This window comes from Aphidius gifuensis, linkage group LG3, assembly GCF_014905175.1.
Source record: "Aphidius gifuensis isolate YNYX2018 linkage group LG3, ASM1490517v1, whole genome shotgun sequence".
Taxonomy (NCBI): Eukaryota; Metazoa; Arthropoda; class Insecta; order Hymenoptera; family Braconidae; genus Aphidius; species Aphidius gifuensis.
Window position 1 is genome coordinate 9,169,966 of NC_057790.1, and position 18,219 is coordinate 9,188,184.

At 29.3% G+C, this 18,219-nt stretch overlaps 1 protein-coding gene across 1 annotated transcript in view; it reads left to right on the forward strand.

Moving 5' to 3' along the window:
- The window catches only part of LOC122851899, a 50,573-nt gene that overhangs the window by 14,403 nt on the left and 17,951 nt on the right, over nt 1–18,219 (forward strand). Inside the window, exon 2 of the mRNA XM_044151397.1 lies at nt 4,266–4,306. Within this exon, the coding sequence (XP_044007332.1) occupies nt 4,271–4,306 (36 nt within the window). The 5' untranslated portion in view covers nt 4,266–4,270. The remainder of the gene's footprint in view (nt 1–4,265; nt 4,307–18,219) is intronic.

Genomic DNA, 18,219 nt, shown 5'->3' on the forward strand with positions numbered 1-18,219 from the left:
CAAGGAAAAGCAGTAGCTAAGGAAAAGATGTTGCCTGCATGTTAATTTCTTTGGCAAAATTAATTTCGTATAAATTAACATGTGACAACATCCTTTCCATAGCTACCATTTTTCCTATAGCTTTTTATTTATTTAAATAAATTAAAAGCTATGGGAAAAATATTAGCTAAGGAAAGGATGTTGTCTGCATGTTAATTTCTTTGGCAAAATTAATTTCGTAGAAATTAACATGTGACTACATCCTTTCCTTAGCTACCATTTTTCCTACAGCTTTTCATTTATTCAAATTAATAAAAACCTATCAAAAAAATTTTAACTAAGGAAAGGAAGTTGTCTACATTTTAATTTCCATGGCTAAATTAATTCTGTATAAATTAACATGTGGCAACCTTTTTTCCTTAGCTATCCCTTTTCCTATTGCTTCTCATTTATTTAAATTAATAAAAAGCTATGGAATGGAGGTTGTCTACATGTTAATTTCGATGGCTCAATTAATTCTGTATAAATTAACATGTGACAACTTCCTTCCCATAGCCACTATTTTTCCTATAGCTTTTTATTGATTTAAATCAATAAAAAGCTATGGAAAGGAGGTTGTCTACATGTTAATTTCCATGGCTGAATTTCATGGATAATTGTAAGTTTCATTCATGGATAATTGTAAGCAACTCAAAAACTCACAGATGCCCATCCCTGCGTATGAGGCATTTTTTTTTTAATTTATTGCCTTTAATCATATTGCTCATAAAAAAAATTGCCTTCTTTACCTATATATAGAACTTGACTCTACTGCCATCTATCAAAATTCAATGCAAGCGATTATTTTATGAACAATTCCGAAACGACGTCGATCCGACATCGAATAGCGTTACCCTCCGACATCGTTTCGAGCTCGAATTTCGACGTCGAACGGAGTGTGGGCCTCAAAAATCGAGCGCTATTCGACGTCGAATAGACATTAGATTTCTATCTGGATCCAATAAATTTTTTTAAAAACTATGTAATGGAGGTTTCGAGGACTTTTCTTTTGAAAATTCACTTATCTTTTTAAAATAGCTCAATGACTGTTGTGGAAGTGGCAATAGTCTTTATATCTATTATAAGATTGTCTAAATTTTCTATGTTAATAAAATACAGAACGACCGTCTTTCTAATCAACGCGTTTTTCGTCGGAGAATTTCTTTATATTCCGGTCTTATGTGATAGTCGTTATGATTCGATTCGTCCAATACATTATTAAATCTATAACAAATTACATTATAGAAGATTCCCCTTATTTCAAGTTTGAAAGATTAATTTTATAATTTCGGGTATAGGTTGCAAGTGCTCAAAACCACCGTTCTTTGACTAAAAAAATTTCATAGTATAGTGGTTTTGAAGACGTTTTAAAATTACGTCGTTTATTCCGTTTTGATTTAAGTCTGGTTTGAGTTTATCAGAAAGGTTCTGTGATATTTCCAAACCTGCACGTTCCGTGGACACCAAAAATGTTGGAGTACAACTCGTGAATAAAGAAAACGGGCTTTTTTCAAATACTCATTGTCCAACAAATTGTTTTAGTTATTGCTATCGAAACGAACTCAGTTTCGGTTTTTCAGAAGGTATCCAAGAATTTCTAATGCTACTAAATTGAGGCTGTATCTTGTTGTTCAGGCTACTGGTTCAACGTGATCAATCATTTCTGAGGTTCCGGAAAACTAGAAAAGATTGTCTAAATTTTTCATGTTAAAAAAATACAGAACCACCGTCTTTCCAATCAACGCGTTTTTCATCGCAGAATTTCCTTATATTCTGGTCCTATGTGATAGTCGTTATGATTCGATTTGTCCAATAAATTATTAAAACTATAACAAATTACAGTGTGGAAGAATGCCCTTATTTCGAGTTTGAAAGATTAATTTTATATTTTCCGGTATAGGCTGCAAGTCCTCAAAACCACCCTTCTACGACTAAAAAAATTTCGTAGCATGGTGATTTCTGGGACGTCGTTAATGACGTTCGATTTGAGTGTGGTTTGAGATTATCAGAAAGGTTCTATGAAATTTCCAAACCTGCACGTTTCGTGGATACCAAGAAAGTTTGAGTAGTACTCGTAAAAAATATAATATTTTTTTATTATCGAAATTTTAGCATATGTCCTCAAAACAACCATTCCACAATTATAAAAATTGTAGGTCACGGTGCTTTCGAGGACATCTCACAATTGTTTGATGAACAACTTTTTTTTTGTGTTTTCCGAAAAAAACTCTTGTTATGTCTAATAGATTTCTGTGCATTATCTTGTTTTACAGATCGTCTCCAAAACTGCCAATAACTGGAGACATGAAATCCGTTAAACGGTGGTTTTGGGGACATTTAGTTTAAAGTAGAATCGACAGTTATTATCTAGTCGACTGAAATTTCAGCGATTAATTTCATGAAAAGGAAAGAATCTTATTGAGAACTGCCAGAAAAATCATATTGAAATTCATAAATTCAACTGTTCCATCAAATTGAGGTTAAAAAATTGAGTCCTCAAAACTGCCTCTGTGTGAAAAGAAAAAGGAATTTATTGGTGGTTCCGGGGACGTGCAATATTAAAACAGATATAATTACACTGTTAAATGTTATTATAAAGCATGATGATATTTTTTTTATACTAAAAATTTACTAAGCACATGTTTGCAGTTTGAATTGAATCGTAAAAATGCTTTTAGCGCAGTCATGTTGCTTTTTTATCAAAAGTCCTCGAAACCTCCATTAGATAGAGAAATGATGTTCTTGGAATGGAGGTTTCGGAGACACACGAAAAATTTCTTATTTTGGTCATTGATTGAATTTTTTTATCAAATCATTACTATTTATAGTTTAAGATGGAATCAATTGAAGATTAAACGGTCTTAATACCTACTTCACATTTCAATTTATGAAAATTATACCCGGTAAAATAAAAAGTCCTCAAAACCACCTTTAACTGAGATGTTGTTTTGGGGACCGTCCTCGAAACCACTATTGTATATATAAAGTAGTCCCTGAGTTAAAATAGAAGAATTGTACAAATATAATTTATATAAATTATTATTAGTTTGAGTGGAATAAAAACAAAACATGAATTTACGAATAATGTCCCCGAGAGCCTCAATTTTATATTAGCTGTTTATTTATTCGTCATACCTTTAATAATTGAAAGACGTCAATATATCTAAAAGTGATCCCCGAGATGAAATTTTTTAGTCTCTCGATGCGAGACGCTAGTATTCGTCTCTGAAAATCGTCTTGCTGACAGAAATGATGGTCTTTCGTACAGAGACGAATCAGGAGTAGAAAATATTGCGTAGCTACCAGTGTTGGGCCAAGCATTGGCCACCAATATTCATCCAATCATGGCTATTTTTTAGGCTATTTATGGCTATGCTTTTAAAAATGACGTAATTTAATTAAAAAAATTGAAAAAAAAATGCAATGCATTCATTTAATACTAATATATTTTCACTGCTCTAATAACTAACAAGATAGTACATTACAAACAACATATTCTTACGGAAAATACTTGACTTTACTTGGGCTTGAACTCAGGTCTCCTGCATGATATCCCGGAATCTAACTTACTTAACCACAACAGACATGATTAATAATGTATAATATTTTCTTTATTTAAACATTAAATTGCCAGTCTTTCATTGAGAGACGTTTTGCCTCTAGACCAGAGGAACAAATAATTTTTCTAAGTACTGGTTTTTCATTGAGAGACATTCAGTCTCTAGACCAGAGATTGAGATAATTTCTAAAATCTAAAATTTTGAGCGAGATGGCAGAGACATTTCAAGGGTTCATCGAATTTTCAAAGTCTTAACCAGAGATTGAAATAACGTATTTTTAGTTCTGAATATTTTAGCGAGACGTGTGTCTCTTGACGGAAGATAATTCAGAGATCGACAATGGTTATAAATGTTAAAAAAGACGTTTCAAAGACTGTCGAAGACCAAAAAGACGTTCTAGAGACAAAAAAATTCCATCTCGGGGAGCTACTGGCATTTTCTTTAAAATCTAGGATATATCAGAATTGCGTATATCCAGGATATATACATATATATATAAATATATTTTTTCATAAGGGGTTTGTGTGTTTCCTTTGTTATCATAATTGATCTATATTTGCATGTTTTAATGATTTATTTCACTGTCTTGTTATTTGAGGTAATTCAGGTACTCTATTCTATTCAGATGCAACAAGAATTGCTTACTTCGAAATAAAAGTATTCATATAATGTATTTATCTTTTTCAGACAGAATGGAGTATTGCAGATTAGTAATGATCTATGTTATTGTAAGTATAGCCACCGATACCAATCTGGTTAATATAATGTATTAGATAATTTGTTTTTCTGAGTATAGCAAATTTTCCTCCTTCAGTATCAGCCACTCAAAGAAGGTTTTTGAATCGATTATAGATTTTTTATTAGATGAAATTGGAATAATTAATAGCAGAATTGAAGGGAAACGGTAAATTCAGATTCTTGGCACCCAGCGGTGAGGGTCACGGCTTATCTCAGTTTATGCTATTCCACTGTTCTCAGGTAGATTCAGTTTTAACTTTCTAGTTTTAGCGGCTGGTACCGAGTTCGTTCCCAAGCCGGATTAAGGCCAAAAAAAAATCCGAGTTCGTTCCCGGGGGCGGTACTATTGCAGCCGAGTTCGTTCCCATCGCGATTTCCCCTATTTTAGTTTTAGATACCCCCTCCCTCAACATTTCCCTCCACATTTTTTCCAGGCTTAGGATTTGCGGCAAATTGCAGGCATGTTTAAAAATGTGTTTTATATACATAGAATGTATATTGTATATATATATATAATATAGTTTTTCAAATATAAGTCAAAGTAAAATATAAATGTCAATATAAAATAATTTATTTTGAGTGCTTAAAAATAAATAATAATAGATGAAATAAAATAAAAAATAATAATCTAATATTATAAATATTATATATTTTGATATGATATACATAAATATAATATTTTTTATTATTCAATATGTACATTTATATTCTTTAAAATATGTAGTAGAGTAAAATAGAGTAAATATAAAGGTCAATATATAATATAGTATAAGAAATTCAATAATAAATGATGGAATAACAAAAATAAATAATAATATAATAAAATAAATACTATATTTTGATACAAAATACATCTATGCATATTGTATGTTATAAATATAATATTTTTTTTTATCAATTATTCATTATTTTTATTTATTTTCTTCAAATATAAGTCATAATTAGTAACTTTTTGCTAAAATATTACTATCACCAATAAATATTATTATTTTATAATTATTTTATTAATATTATTTCAACAATAGCTACAAATTCAATGACTAGATGATTGATGAATAATTTTTATCACACTCTGATCTGAAATACTGACTGGAGATTCGCGGAAGTATTTCAGATCGCATCTGGGTTCAACTTGGTAAAAAGTACAGACACTGAAAGCTAATACACTATGTATCAATAATATTCTTATAAAATACTGTTATTTATGTATTATGTATTATTATTGTATATGTATTATTTCAACAATGATTACAAATACTGACAATTGAAGAGTTCAAAATTCGTTGATTGGTTTTTTTCTTTAATAAAATATGGCAACTTCGTAGTAGCACACACACAACAATAAAATATAAAGCAATATCCAAACGTTTTCCCGCAATATTTCGAGGCAGTGTTCAGCGTTGGATAGTTTGACGATAATATCTGATAATGTCATACGTTTAATACTGCCTTGCAGTATCGCAGATCACAGCAAAGATTCAAAAATATTGGCAAAACAATCCTGTACGTACCAGCGTACGCAACTACAGTTGTGCTTGCCAATGTTAATTTGTTAACTAATGTACTTACAATCTTTAACATGAGTCGTTTCATACAACTATTATTTTGATTAGTAAAAATAATGAGAGGCCTTAGAAATCACAGGAAATGATAAAAAACAAGGTATGGTGCGCGCGGCATCACTACGCCATTTTTAAACTTTCGCTGCCATATGACAAGACTGCTCATCAGATAGAGCAGGATGACCAACCAATATTCTCGGGCGAATTTATCAGATACAGGACGCCAACTTGGTAAAAACTTCAAATATCGACAAAATCGACAGAAATTTATTTTTTACTAAAAAACGGGGGGCCGGTTCATCATATATTTATATCTTTTTAAATAATGCACCGGAAAATCGGATAATGGGCTCATTTGAAAGAGGAACCTCGATTTATATAGTCAAACTGTTGTTATTTTTTTTTTTCGATTGCTCAATCAAAAGATATGGACTTGACTATAAATCAATGACGTCACACACACGAACTTAAAAGACATATATCCCCGGCAGTCTCTCGTTTTTGAACAACTTTAACGAGAGACCCTACCGGGTCTCATGATATACTGATATACCCGATCGGTCTATATATACGTCTTCGCACAGGGACTTTCTCGATCTATCTATCTATCTATCTATTTATCTCAGCTCCGAGATGAAATTTTTACTCGTCTTCAACGCCCTAACAGTCTCTCAAACTTTTCTTCTGTTCTTTGAATGAGTTCTTCTCAGTGCCAAAATAAGAACAATCGAGGGAGTCCCTCTACACGTCCTGTGAATAGATATATATACCCGGGTATATACAGGTCTTCGCACAGGGATTCCCTCGATCTATCTATCCATCTATCTATCTCGGAGAATCAAGAGGATCTGAGCGTCCCTACAAGTTCCTCAAAAAAATAATTTTATTTATTATTATGATTTCAAGAAAATATAATAATAAAATTATAATTTTATTTTAAATTTAATAATTAATATATAATTAAATAATTTTTATATTTTTAGTATTAACTAAAATTTATTTATTCAAACTCAAGCCATTATTCATTAGCTCACATACAATGTTTCAAATGACACATACATATTGTAATTTTAATTTGGAGCAGTATGACCAGCTTGTTGTATTTCTGATGGATTATACGAAGAATCATTATCAGCTGGTGTTTGAAGTTCGTGATAATATGGTCCAGCAGCTGGTTGATATGGTTGTTAAAATGGTTGTTGAAACGGTTGTTGATATGGTTGATGATATGGTTGATATGGTGATGGAGATGGAGATGGTCTAGGTGTTGGCTGATGATGAAAGAAGTTGGAAGATTGAGGTGGTTGATGATGATAATAATATGGATCGTAATTACTGTAAGGCTGGCCATAAGGTGCTGGTGCGAAGTTTGGATATTGTTGATAATTGTGTGGTGGAAAATTTGAAAAATGGCTAGTTGGTTGAGCTGAGAAATATTGGTTAGTATTAATAGAATGAGTTTGAGCAGAAGATTGTGACAATGGGTTTGGAGTAATAATAGAGTTCGTTGGAAGCTGGGAATTTATGGGAGATTTTAGTTCATTTTTTACCGTTGTAACAATTTGGGATGGGTGAGGATCTGTTACTATACAAGTTTCTTTTGATGATGATTTATCAACATTTTTTGAATCGTCAACTGGTGGTTCACAAGTAATTTTTGATGATGACTTATCAACATTTTTTGAATCGTCAACTGGTGGTTCACAAGTATTTTTCAATGATGATTTATCAACCTTTGTTGAATCATCAACTGGTGGTTCACAAGTATCTCTTAAAATAAGAGAATCTGTTTTTGAACATGGTGTTGCTTTAACAACAGCTTTCTTCTCAGTAATAATTTGTGATTGACGTGAACTAAGTTTTATTTGAGGTAAATCAGTTTCAGTTATTGTATGTTCAGAGATTGATTCTACATCTGTTTCATCAGTCATATAATCCAGTGAACTTGATCGACTTCTTGAAATTATTGATGGACTTGAAACTTTTAAAGTATTTTTTTTTTTCTTCATTACATTTTGGTCTTTGTTTTCTTTATTTTCATGTATAATATTCAAATCAGCTTCTACTGGGGTGTTATCAACCTGAAAAAAGTATATAACCATGTTAAATTTACCAATGGTTTAACAATTTTTTCATTATCTACTTATGTTATCAAACAGTCAATAATATTTTATGCTTGATTTATGTTGATGTCTATATTAATCAATACTCATTTTTGTTGTTGTTAGACATTTTAGTTTTGTTATAATTATTTTTTTTAATATTTAAATTTTTAGTTACCTTTTTATCGCTTCTTGATTTTTGTTTTAATTCTTCTTGAGGTTTTTCATTAATCTTTGATCTGGTACTGTGAGCTACACTTGGTTTTTTTGTCAGCGTTGATTCTTCATCACTACTATTTTCAATGAATTTAGATTTTATTTTTGTTGTTGATTCATCAGTCTTAAATATTTTCTGTCTTTTGTTGGCAAGTTGAACTGGTTTTTTCGGATCAACTTTCCTTTTACGTAGATTAGCTGCTACGCTTGCACTCATTTTGTTGATTGTTTCGTTAAACCAATTACTCTTATCAGTTATCTTTAGTTGACTTACGTTTGCCAGTACATATGCTGAAAGAAATTAATTATAAATTAATATAAAATTATTATACTATATAATTAAAATTAACAAGATTAATTTTCTGTTTATTTAAATATTTATTTTTATTTTGATAAAATATAATTATTTAACCTTTTATTGCATTTTTAACATCTGGATCAACTGCTTCATTTTGTCCTCCACCTTCTGCATTTGATTTTGCCAGTGTTTCCTTGTCGATAATCGCTTTAAACAATTGCCTCGTCATTTCTCGTGGATTGTCTTTGCAATTTCTAGTAATTGTCGACACCAGAACACAGTCAATGAAACACAGATAACCTTCACTGAGCCTCACCTTGAAAAATTAATAATCAAAAAAGAGTCATTGTGGTATTGACTGATGAAATGTAGATTTGTAGAATGTAATAGAAGTTACACTTACGTATCCTGGTTTTGGAATTTGGTAATCTTTTTTTTGGTGTGTTTCTTTAATAAAACTTTCTGCTGATGCATCTGAAGCTGTTTCTTTTTCTTTATCATTGAGAATTACCCTTAAATGTGATAAAACCACCTCGAATGCCCGAACAACTTCAGAAGTCACTGAAAAAAAAAATATGGAAAAAATGATGGTACAAAATACTTCAAATATTGATGATTTATTAGAACAATGATGATAATTATTGATATTATTATTAATTAACTCATAATGATTTTGATGATAGTTGATTGTCTAAAAGTTGAAAACAATTGTCAATGAATAAAAAAAAATTAATTAAACTTTGATAGTAATTGTGATGTTTTAAAAGAAGCTAATATTATAAAAAAACATTGTGTTAAAATTTTATTTAAAAAAAAACTATTTTCTATGTAATTACAAATTAATAATTTAAACAGCATAAGTATGCTTTTTTTTTTGTATTTGAAATTTACTAAAATTTAATTAGACTATTAAATCATAACCATTATCAATTTTATATGAGTCAATATTAGTAAAAAAATATTAAAAATATCATGAAAAATATAAACAATTTGAACATTAAAAATATAAAATTTGTTCATCTTGTACGAGGATATTAAGGCAGAACGTATCGAGAAAATAAATGCTGTTTAACAAATAAATAAGTAAATTAATTGAATGCACCAGGTCCATTATCATTGGCAACAGGTAAACATGAGAATCAACAACTTTTCAATATAACCTCAATTCCCGGAACAAACAAAATCGAAACAGCCGAATTAAAATGTGAAAATTTAGAGATAAATAGTCATCAAAACTGTTTGACCAAAATTAATATATAAACAATATTTTTTTATCACTACACGAATGATGATTAATTGATTACGATACTAAATATGCGTCGCAAATTTTTTTTTGATCCAACGTCCGGGTATATGAATAAAACCGTAAGCTTTGATAAACATATGCGTAGGCATGTAAGCCGCTCTCAATTTCTTCCCCTTGACCCCCTGAACGCCCTAAAAAAAAAAAATTAACGGTAGCGCGGATAGTTGAGTTACAGCCCACTGGATGTATTGGCGCTCACATCTTGGAATAGCCAGCCAAAAAAAAACATCACAATTAATGGTATAAAAAAAACAATCAATGTCTCAGTGATTTACTTATAATTCAATTGATTATCCTATTTTGTTTTTTTTTTTTTTTTTTTTGTTACCCTGTGTCATAAATAAAATAGTGTGTTATTAAATCATCGGGTATTGAATTTTTTCCTTGACTCTATTATTTTTGTGATAAATGACAGTAAGTTGATAACATTTATTTTACCTCAATTTTTTTGATTAATTTTATGTTAAAATAATCGATTTTTTTAATTAAGAATTAGACTTTACAATGGATAAACAAAAAAACAATACTGGATTTCACCCGGTATCGTACGAGCAATACAGTCGACGAAGTCAATACCGAATCATGGAATCATATAAAAAATCTAAAGAAAAAGAACAGCCAGCAGTCACAGAGAATATAACGCAAGATGATGACACCAGGTAATAATATATTAATAAATAATCATTAATTTATTATTTATTATCGACATTATTATTAATTATTAATTATTTACTAATTCGATATCAATTTTATATGAATTATAATACCACCAGAGACCAAATGAACATGGCAAATAACAATAATTCGAGTTCCAATGATGATTTTCAAGACACAAATGATATTTGTCACCAATTATTTAATGTGTCGGATGATTTTGAGACACAATCTAATGAATCTGATCATGAACACCACGATAGTGATAGTGATTTGGAAAGTACAAATAGTGCACAGGGTAAGCAAGATGTTATTTGTATTGAATAAGTTTACTTGTACGTTTTTGATAAATGATGGACCAGGTACATTATCATGAAAATCATGATTATCATCAAAAAAATATATAATACGTGTATAAAATAATTTTTTATCCATCTTGTTGGTGATCGACTCGGTGCATTGTCTTGGATGCTATGCATGTTACTTGAAAATTAATTGATTATTTGTGACGTAACAAGCTGCACATTGGCGACAATATATCAGGTCCACCATGAACAGCAACATAAGAATATGATTTTTAACAATACAACAATAATTAAATGTTAATTTATTTGGCCAAATTAAGTTATTTGAAATTAATATTGAGTCGCATTCATTCCTTAGCCTATTTGCCAGCAGTTAATAATTTTTTTTCAATAAATAAAATCTATCAACAAATGGCTAAGGAATGGATGTGATTGAATATAAATTTTAAATAAATTAATTTGGCCAAAGAATTATAAAGCATCAACCAGTCCTATTTCTTATTTTATATAATTTATTATTTGGTTTACACAGATCAACAGCATTCTGATGATAGTAACAATGAAGAAGAGAATATGCAATTTGAAAATGATATTAACTATCAAGAGGATATTTCTGGTGATGACATGGATTTGGATGATGTTGAAACTGATGATGGAGATGAACAATTGTATACTGGATCACGTTTGACGTTAGGTGAAAGTTTATTAGCAATTTTAGCTTTTTTTTTAAGTGAAAACTTGACAGGAGTTGGTCTCGTTCGGCTTTTAAAGCTAGTAGAAATGCACTGTTTGACACCAAATAAATGCAAAAAAACAGCATTTTTATTTAAAAAATATTTCTCGAAAATTGAGGCTCCACTCAAGCGCCATTTTTATTGTTCAAGATGTCTCTCTCCCTTGCCAAATTCTTTATCAACTTGTGAATTATGCCCGGACGAAAAACAAAGTACAACTTATTTTATTGAAATTTCGGTGATTGATCAACTTCAACAGATGTACAACCGTCATGATTTTTTCTCTGATTTACAATGGAGATATAACCGCATCAAAATGAACGTTAATAATTTGGAAGATATTTATGATGGAAATGTTTATAAAAAAATACGTTCACAAGGTGGTCTATTATATGAGCCAAACAATATATCGTTCACATGGAACACTGATGGAGTATCACTGTTTAAAAGCTCCAATTTCGAAATTTGGCCTCTATTCTTGGCCATCAATGAGCTTCCACTTCATTTGCGAATGAAAAAAGAAAATTTAATTCTTGCTGGATTGTGGTTTGGTCCTAAAAAGCCACTTCCAACTTCTTATTTATATCCCATGTCACAAGAACTTAATTCATTAAAAAATGGAGTCAACTTTAACGTTGCAGCTATTGGCCGGCCATTACATGTTCAGGGGCATGTAATATGTCTTACGTGTGATTTGCCTGCAAAATCTTTGTTTTTAAATATGCTCCAATTTAACGGTGAGTACGGATGTGCTAAATGTAAGATACATGTTGAACGTTATCCTGAAAACCCACGCATACCAGTCTACAATTATCAAGAAGAGTTACATATGCGTTTACATTGAGAAACTGTTGAATTTGGAACATTGGCAGTTGATAAAGATTATGAACACGTGTTTGGTGTAAAAGCCTTAAGTGTCATCAATGAATTTGACAATGATTATATTCGACATACTGTTGTTGATTCCATGCATTGTATCTATTTAGGCATAGTTAAATTATTACTGTTACTGTGGTTTTCCCCTAAATATAAACAATGTAAATAGTCAATTTCAGATTTTCTATCTGTCGTTGATACATTGCTTTCATTGATTACACCACCAGCATTCATCACACGATTACCACGCTCAATTGAAAAGCATAGAAAGTATTGGAAAGCACATGAGTATTAGGCTTGGTTCTATTATTTTTCATTGCCAATTCTTGAAACAGTAATGAGAGATCAAAAAAGAATATATTTTCAACATTATCAACTCTTAGTAAATGGAATTTCTTTACTGAACCAGTTCAGTATTTCTGTCGAGATGATCAATCAAGCAGAAGAGTTACTCAAGCGATTTGTTAGAGAATTTGCTGATCTTTACGATCGCCAATTCATGAGTTCTAATTTACACAATTTATTACATTTGTGTGATGGTTGTAAAGATTATGGACCACTCTTTGTGACATCTTGTTTTGAATTCGAGAACATGAATGGCCAATTGTCAAAGCTTGTAACTGGAACAAGATTTTCAGGACTTCAAATTTCCGCTGGCTTGGCCTATATCATGGCTATACCACGTCTTCTAGATGAAATCCAACCAGAAAGCATAATTTTGAGCTTCGTGAATGAATTAATGAATGTCAAAAAAAAATACAAGTCCCATAAATTATCAGAACAATTATATGCTGTTGGTGCTGTACAAAAACAGGTAAATAAACCATATATATTTTGAATCGACCTAGTGCATTGTCTTGGGTGTTATGCACATCAATTGAACTAGTTATACACTGATTTATTGATAAAACATTAACTTTTACCCCAACAAGTAAAGGCACCTAAAACAATACACTTGATCCACCATCAATGACACGAAAAAAACATTAATTTTCTTCATTGGTGTTCACGTGTTAGAATTGATGGTAGACTTGGTGCATTGTCTTGGGTGTTATGAATGGTACTTGAAAAATTAATCAATTATTTTTTACCTCTATTTATCCTTCACGCTATTATTTTCGAAAAAAATCTTCCTAAATAATGTATTTTTACAAACAGGTTGATATACCAGATATTATTCTAGAGGCATTGGATGAAATGGACTTGAACAACTTGAACCTAAATGTCTTTTGTCGTTTAATAAAATCTGGAGTGCTTTACACATCGGAATCTTACCTCCGAATGACAAAAACTAATTCATCATATGTCAAATACAATGATAACAATCAGTCAGCATATGGTAAGATCCATAGCTTTGCTCAAGTCTCCAGATGAATATGCTGTTTCAAACAAGTTCAATTCTTCACAAATACATGAATGTTGGCTAACTGACAGTGTAATAGCTGTGGACGTGAGAAATATTGTTTGCGTTTGTTTTTATATCCAAATAAATTCACCAAATCGGCGATATATAATAGAACCAATAAACACAATAAAAAAAGAGTGAACTATAATATTTGCATAAAACAAAAGTATATTTTGTATTATTGCTATTAATATTAATTCAGCACGAAGAATGAAGACAAAAAAAGGGAAAAAATAACGCTAGAAAAAAAAACCCAGATGAAAAGAGAGTATCATTTTTTTTTCAATCAAATATTGTTGAGCACTGGTAATTTATAAAATTTTTTGTTAATTAATTGTCATATATTAAAAAAATAATCACATAAAATATTGATATGTTTTTTTTAATACATGTCAATATTTTTTCTTTAGCTGTTACTGTTTACTTATTTATAAAATACATTTTTTGGTCATTATTGATATTGTTGTTTGGCTTTTAATGCAGAATTTTTTAACAATATTTTATTATATGGTTAGTGTATTTGATGTTTTGAGTGATAATAATTATAAAAATAATATAGTATTGTTGTAAATCTCATGATTGATAAATAAAAAAAAAAAAAAAGTTATCATTTGAATGCAAATATATATTATGTATGTACGTTATAATGAAGGTGTTAATGTAGCTAAGGAATTAATGTGACTAAGGAATTATTTCCTTGAAACATAATTTTTTGGCAGCCTCAATTCCTTAGCTACTGCTTTTCCTTGGACATTTTTTATTTATTTTATAAATAAAATACATGTAAATTTAATTTTTTAAAAATACAAATGTCCAAGGAAAAGCAGTAGCTAAGGAAAAGATGTAGCTAAGGAATTGAGGCTGCCAAAAAATTATGTTTCAAGGAAATAATTCCTTAGTCACATTAATTCCTTAGCTACATCTTTTTCTTAGCTACTGCTTTTCCTTGGACATTTGTATATTTAAAAAATTAAATTTACATGTATTTTATTTATAAAATAAATAAAAAATGTCCAAGGAAAAGCAGTTGCTAAGGAAAAGATGTAGCTAAGGAATTGAGGCTGCCAAAAAATTATGTTTCAACCAAATAATTCCTTAGTCACATTAATTCCTTAGCTACATCTTTTCCTTGGACATATTTTTTTTTTTCAATTAAAAATACTTGTATTTTATTTATTCAATATATAAAAATGTCCAAGGACAAGCAGTATATAGCTAAGGAAAATAATTTAATATATTAATTTAATATTATAAAATTTAATATATTATATTGTTTTCGTTTTAAAGATATATATGTTTGCGTTATTTAGAACTAAAGATAAATAAATAAAAAAAAACAAAATTTGTGTATTATTAATAAACACTTACTTTGAAATAAAAAAAATGTGATTATCATATTATAATTAGGTAAAAAACTTTCCAAAATTTAATCAATTATAATGCTGTTTTTACAATATTACCTACACTGAAATTGATTATTAGGCACTACCAGAAAAGTTTTCCAGTAATTTTCTACTAAATTTACAATCAACATTACTGGTAAATTACCGGAAAATTACCGGAAATAAACCAGTTATGTAAACTGGAAATACGTGGTTATCTGGAAATTAATGTAAGAAAATTTTGAAAGTAAAAAAACAACCGTTTAATTTGTTTAAGAAAGCTGAACAAAGGCAAGAAACAAAAAAAAAATAAAAAAATTATCAATAAACTACTATTATTTCTTATTTATATATTTAAAAATAAATTTTTATTAAATAATTAATACATTTTTACTTAATCAAAATTATTTTGTTACAAAAACTTTTGAGCAACTATTATATAATATTATTTTAAATATTAATGATTCTTATGATTATAAAAAATCATTTTAAATATTAATAATTTTTACAACTTCAGCAATATCTTTAATATTAATAATTATTTTAATAATTATTTTATTCATCATTTAATCATTATTTTATTGGGTTATATGGCACGTAAGCGAAATTTTCTAAGTCCAAACTTGGACTTAGAAAATTTGGATAAAATAGTGTAGTTGAAAATATTCTATGTCCAAAAAAATAAAAAAATTAATGTTTTAAAAAATCTGAGGACGTTGGGGGACTCTGTGAGATGTTTCAGGACTTTGAGGTCTGCTTTTGAATTTTTCGAGAACTCACGAGATGTAGATATAGACAATCGAGGAACTCACGGGAACTCAGGGGGACTGATATGAACGATTGAGGAACTTTGAGGGTTTATGAAGACGTTGAAGACGAGTAAAAATTTCATCTCGGGATCGCCATCAGAGAATCAAGAGGATCTGAGCGTCTCTACAAGTTCCTCAAAATAATAATTTTATTACATAGGCGAAGCTTATAGTTTTATCATTTTTTGACCTGCCAAGACTTGATTAGACTTGATTTGACACGTTTTTTTAAAAATGATCATATTTTGCAAAGTAATAAAGTTAGAAGGATCATATTAGGACCAAATTATTCGTCTATGAAAATACTAAAACCGGGGTCTTACTAAAAGTAATTTCAATTGTTACTTAATTTATTATTAACAAAAAACGATCACCGTATAATTTTCAAAGTCAAATAATAAGAAAACTAAAAACAAATCATGGATGTGATTTTTCGCCAGGATATTAGTAATGACAGAATTTATAATAATCGAGTTGGAAATTGTTTTAAATGTCGTTAGAAGATTATAAATAAAAAAAAAAAAAAAATTGCTCTTTTTTTATATTTTGCATAACTCTTTAAAATTTTAACTTACAAGCTTTCTTTATGGCTCAAATTAATTGTCTTTTCGATACCGAGAGCCACCCTCTCTTGATAAAATTTGCTTTCATCATTTGTTAATTAGATATAAGCAATTGTTTATAACAATCACTATCATCCTTTATGTTACAGTTGAAAAAAAGTAATGAAGGAGTGATTTTAGAGATTTTTATCGAGGCAGGGTGGCTCTCAGGAATTTAATATCAAATTTTTTGAGCTCAATAAAACATTTTTATGTTAATTTGTTCAAAAGTTATCCAAAATATAAACAATTACCGATTTTATTTTAAACATTCTTTCTGTAAAAAAGAGTTTGAAGCGCATGCGTAAAACTTTCTTTGTTGTGGTTATAATTTGCTTGATCGATAAAATAGTTATTCAAATCATCATGTTATTGAAAAGAAAAAAAAAACAACTACCATGGACAAATTTTTATAAATAAAAGTAATAAACAAAATGGTTCTAAAAAAAATTTGTTTAGTTAAAAAACAAGTAAATTGAACGATTTATTTTTTTAGGGAATTTTAATTTCCTATTGTTTTCGCTTTTCTTCCGGAACCCCCCAACCATGGTCGACACCCCCCCCCCCTTAAAAATTTTCTAAGTCCCTTAATCTCAATACAATAAATATGGAAAATATCAGTAAATATAGAGGAATAGTCACTGAATATAAAGAAAAATACGATAATTATAGGCAAATATCAGGAAGATATCGGTGAATATAATGGAAAATATAGAAATTTATAGGAAAATATCAAGGAATAATTACTGAATATAAAGAAAAGTACGATAAATGTAGAAAATAACAGTAAATATGAAGGAAAAATCACTGAATATAAAGAAAAATACGATAATCATGAAAAAATATCAGTAAATTTGAAGGCACCCCCCACTAAAAAATTTTCTGAATCCCTTAATCTCAATAAGATAAATATGGAAAAGTCTCAGTAAATATAAAGAAAGAATCACTAAAAATAAAGAAAAATACGTTAATTATAGGAAAATATCAGGAAAATATCAAGGAAAAATTACTGAATATGAAAAAAAGTACGATCAATATAGAAAATATCATTCATTAGAAATAAATAGAATTTACATAAAAAATTAAATTAAAAATTCAATACAGTGATACAATTCAGGCATGAATTATACATAAAAGTGAAATAAAGGAATGGAAAAACGAACGAGGAACTGGTAAAAAATTTACGATGGATATATGTGATGGAAGTGACAAAATAAGATATATTTTTTTTGAAAAAGCTGCGAATAAATATCGACGATTGATTGAGGTACCGTTATCAATAATATGTGTATAAAACAAAAAGGTTTCAAAAAAAAATTATTGACATGATAAATTATTAAACATTCAAGTTAAACAAAATATATACGATCACTGAAGAATCAGTGAGAAAAGTTAATGAACAATACTCATTAATAAATAATAAAGAAATAATGATACCAGGAGAAGCTAATATAAAAGAAAATGGGTTTGTGGTAACAGAAGAGTTTGTTGGAAGCTGCGAATTCATGGGAGATTTTAGTTCAGTTTTATCCGGTGTATCAATTTGGGGTGGGTGAGGATCAGTCACTTACAAGTGTCTTTTGATGATGTTTTATCAACATTTTTTGAATCGTCAACTGGTGGTTCACAAGTATTTTTTAATGATGACTTAT